This window comes from Cebus imitator, unplaced genomic scaffold, assembly GCF_001604975.1.
Source record: "Cebus imitator isolate Cc_AM_T3 unplaced genomic scaffold, Cebus_imitator-1.0 Scaffold160, whole genome shotgun sequence".
NCBI lineage: Eukaryota > Metazoa > Chordata > Mammalia > Primates > Cebidae > Cebus > Cebus imitator.
The window spans coordinates 2,020,179-2,023,537 of record NW_016107475.1 but is presented as its reverse complement, the minus strand read 5'-3'; the positions used below and the strand labels follow the sequence as shown (position 1 = coordinate 2,023,537).

Below are 3,359 nucleotides of genomic sequence, written 5' to 3'. Positions count from 1 at the left end.
TTTGAGATGGAGTCTTGCTCTGTGGCCCAGGCTGGAGTGCAGTGTGGTGCAATCTCGGCTTACTGCAACCTCCACCTCCCACGTTCAAGCGATTCTTGTGCCTCAGCCTCCTGAGTAGCTGGGATTACAGGCGTGTGCCACCACGTCCTGTATTTTTTTGTAGAGATGGGGTTTCATCATACTTGGCCAGGCTGCTCTTGAACTCCTGACCATGTGATCCACCTGCCTCAGCCTCCCAAAGTGCTGGGATTATAGGCGTGAGCCACCGCGCCCAGCCTTAGTTGACTTTTTGTTATTGGTAAGGCTTCTGGGCAACAGTAGGCTATTAGTAGTTAAGTTTTGGGGGAGTCAAAAGATGTAGGTGGATTTTCTACAGCACAGGGGTAGATGCACCAACTCCTGCATTGTTCAGGGGTCAACTGTATTTTCTTAGATAAATCTGTAAAATTATTTCAGTTCAGTGTTTGATGCACACCCTACTCCAAGATTATCCCTATAAATATTGTATAGAACAGCTCTACCTGCCTCACAGAGGTTCAGTGATGTTACAAAAGCTATATTATTAGATATAACTACTTCATTGTTTATAAAAAGACCACATCAATAACCCCATTAGTCCCGAAATAAATCCAAATAAACTATGAACTCTCAAAAACACATCCTAATTAGTTTTTGAGATCAGCTGTTTCCTTTACTCTCATTTTCTAGAAGAGAAATCTTTCTAGGTTTTCTCTAATCTCAGTAACACCCTTTTTCCCTTCCTGCCCTCCCTTCTGTAGCCAATTTCCTCAATGTTAACTTCTCTCTATTGAATTTGTCAGGTCTCCTGACCATATTTGATTAGACTCCTGTTTTTCAAGTTATTCAAAACTGCTGGATGTTTCCATGTCTCCATTGATGACTAATCCATCCTCTCCACTGCCTATATCTGCTTTCAACTATTTATCTAGCGTAAAACCAAGAAACAAACACAGCAGGGTTCTAGGTCTCATTCCAAATCCATGCTCCATGAAAGAAAAATAACGTTAGCAGGCAGTGTTACTGAGTGGCATGAAATACTTTTTTAATCTCTCCACAATTCCTATATTCTATCTTCTCTCTTTAGAAACTGCCCATCAAACATAAACTAGATCTGAAAAACAACCAATTTAATTCAGAGATATTGTCAGTCTTTGTTTAAATTTTCTAATACATTTCAGCAGAGTTGGTAAGTTACCTCATTCCCACTGACTACCACAAACTCTGAAAGAGTGCCTTGTTTCCAAGGAGGAACTGCAGCCCAGACCTGGAACACACACACACAATTTCATTAGAAACACAGGTAATCTTCTGACCAAAGCTAAGCATGAAGGTGTTCCCTAATATATACCCTGTGCTGTGAAAAACACAGAAGTCAGAACTACACCAAGCAGGGGTGTCATTTTCATGATATAAATTTATTACTTAGTATAATTCTGGATTTATTAAGTTAAACCACACTGGAAGCAGATGCCAGCATATCCTGCTGCATTTACTAACTACTTTGAGTTATCAGTAAGACTACAATCTCTGGGGCTTGAATCCTGGCTCCACCACTTATCAGCTATGAGACCTCTTTATAGCTTGGCTTCCTCATCTATAAACTGGGCCTAACTTTATCTACCTCAGAGGGACTAAATGAGTTATTTTATAAAAAGCAACCAGAACAGTGTTAGCTATGATTATGAGCTCACTGTAATTTCTTGGTACAAAAGTTCAAAGGGACAAGTGACAGGAGATTATACCAAGCTTTAGCTGTTTTAAAGCCATCCCACCCATAAGGTAGAAATTGTCATTTAAAGCCTCTTTCAAGGAAAAAAATTGTCTCAATCTTACATATTTCAAATATGTAAAAAAGTCTTACATTTCTTAAGTACTAAATTTAGAAAACAAAAACTGAAGTACAGTCAGGATATTTTGGAATTGTTTGTGAAAAAATGTAACAACAGAACCAAAAAAGTGACAGTTCTAGTCAAAGCTCAGTACATTTGCTGAAAAAAAGAAAAAAGGTCATCAGCATAGAATATACTTCCAAAACAAACAGAATGAAATTTGCACATTTAGTAAGGGAACAGTGGCATTTCCTAACTCACCTCATCTCCAGGCTTGAAGTACTTCACTTCAAGGCCACATTCCATCACCACACCAGAGACGTCCCGACCCAGAGTCAGGGGAAATTCTTCTCCACTGGCTCTAATGTGTAAAGGATCACGCTTCATATTTAAAGCTGCAGCTCCATAACCACCTATAAAATACAATTTATGTTTCCTCCAAATAAGAATGAAATGCTTTTAAAACTACCACAGGGTTATAGGGCAGTACAATTTTAAGTCTTCAAGATGTAGATTACAAATCATTCTATTACAAAGACACATGCAAATGCATGTTCACTGCAACACTATTGACAACAGCAAAGACGTGGAATCAACCTAACTGCCTATCAATGATAGACTGGATAAAAAAATTGTGGTACATACACACCATAGAATACTATGCAGCCATAAAAAGGAATGAGATCATGTCCTTTGCAGGGACATGGACAGAACTGGAGGCCATTATCCTTAGCAAACTAACACAGGAGCGCAAAACCAAATGCTACATGTTTTCACTTAAAAGTGGGAGCTAATTGATGAGAACACATGGACACATAACAAGGAACAACACACACTGGAGCTTTACAGAGGGTGGAGGGTAGGAAGAGGATCAAGAAAAATAACTAATGGGTACAAGGCTTAATACCTGGGAGATGAAATAATCTGTACAATAAACCCCCAGGACACAAGCTTACTTACATAACAAACTTGCACTTATACTGCTGAACTTTAAAAGTTTTTTTTAAAAGTAATCAACCTTATAAATTTTTGCCATTACATGGGAAAGCATAAAAAGATGGATATAGTTCTTTTTTAAAAAAAATGTACTGGCTGGGCGCGGTGGCTCATGCCTGTTATCCCAGCACTTTGAGAGGCCAAGGTGGGTGGATCACCTAAGGTCGGGAGTTCAAGACTAGCCTGACCAACATGAAGAAACCCCGTCTATACTAAAAATACAAAATTAGCCAAGCGTGGTGGCACATCCCAGCTACTCAGGAAGCTGAAGCAGGAGAATCGCTTGAATCTGGAGGTGGAGGCTGCAGTGAGTCGAGATGGTGCCACTGCACTCCGGCCTGGACAATAAGAGCAAAACACCATCTCAAAATAAATAAACAAATAGGTAAATTTGGAAAGTGATAATCACTTATTAAACTAAAGCCACCATTGCTCTAAATATTTTTGAAATTCAAATTTTAAAATTGATGTCTTTATTAACGTATTCATTCATGAATTTTTTTTTTTTTTTTT

General features: G+C 38.7%; 1 protein-coding gene across 2 annotated transcripts in view; it reads right to left on the bottom strand.

Annotated features, from left to right (window-relative positions):
- The window catches only part of RTN4IP1 (reticulon 4 interacting protein 1), a 56,517-nt gene that overhangs the window by 44,458 nt on the left and 8,700 nt on the right, over positions 1-3,359 (bottom strand). For both annotated transcript variants that reach the window (XM_017543759.2, XM_037743957.1), the window contains exons 2-3: positions 2,112-2,263; positions 1,217-1,285 (exon numbers count right to left, since the gene is read on the bottom strand). In XM_017543759.2, the coding sequence (XP_017399248.1) occupies positions 1,217-1,285; positions 2,112-2,263 (221 nt within the window). The remainder of the gene's footprint in view (positions 1-1,216; positions 1,286-2,111; positions 2,264-3,359) is intronic.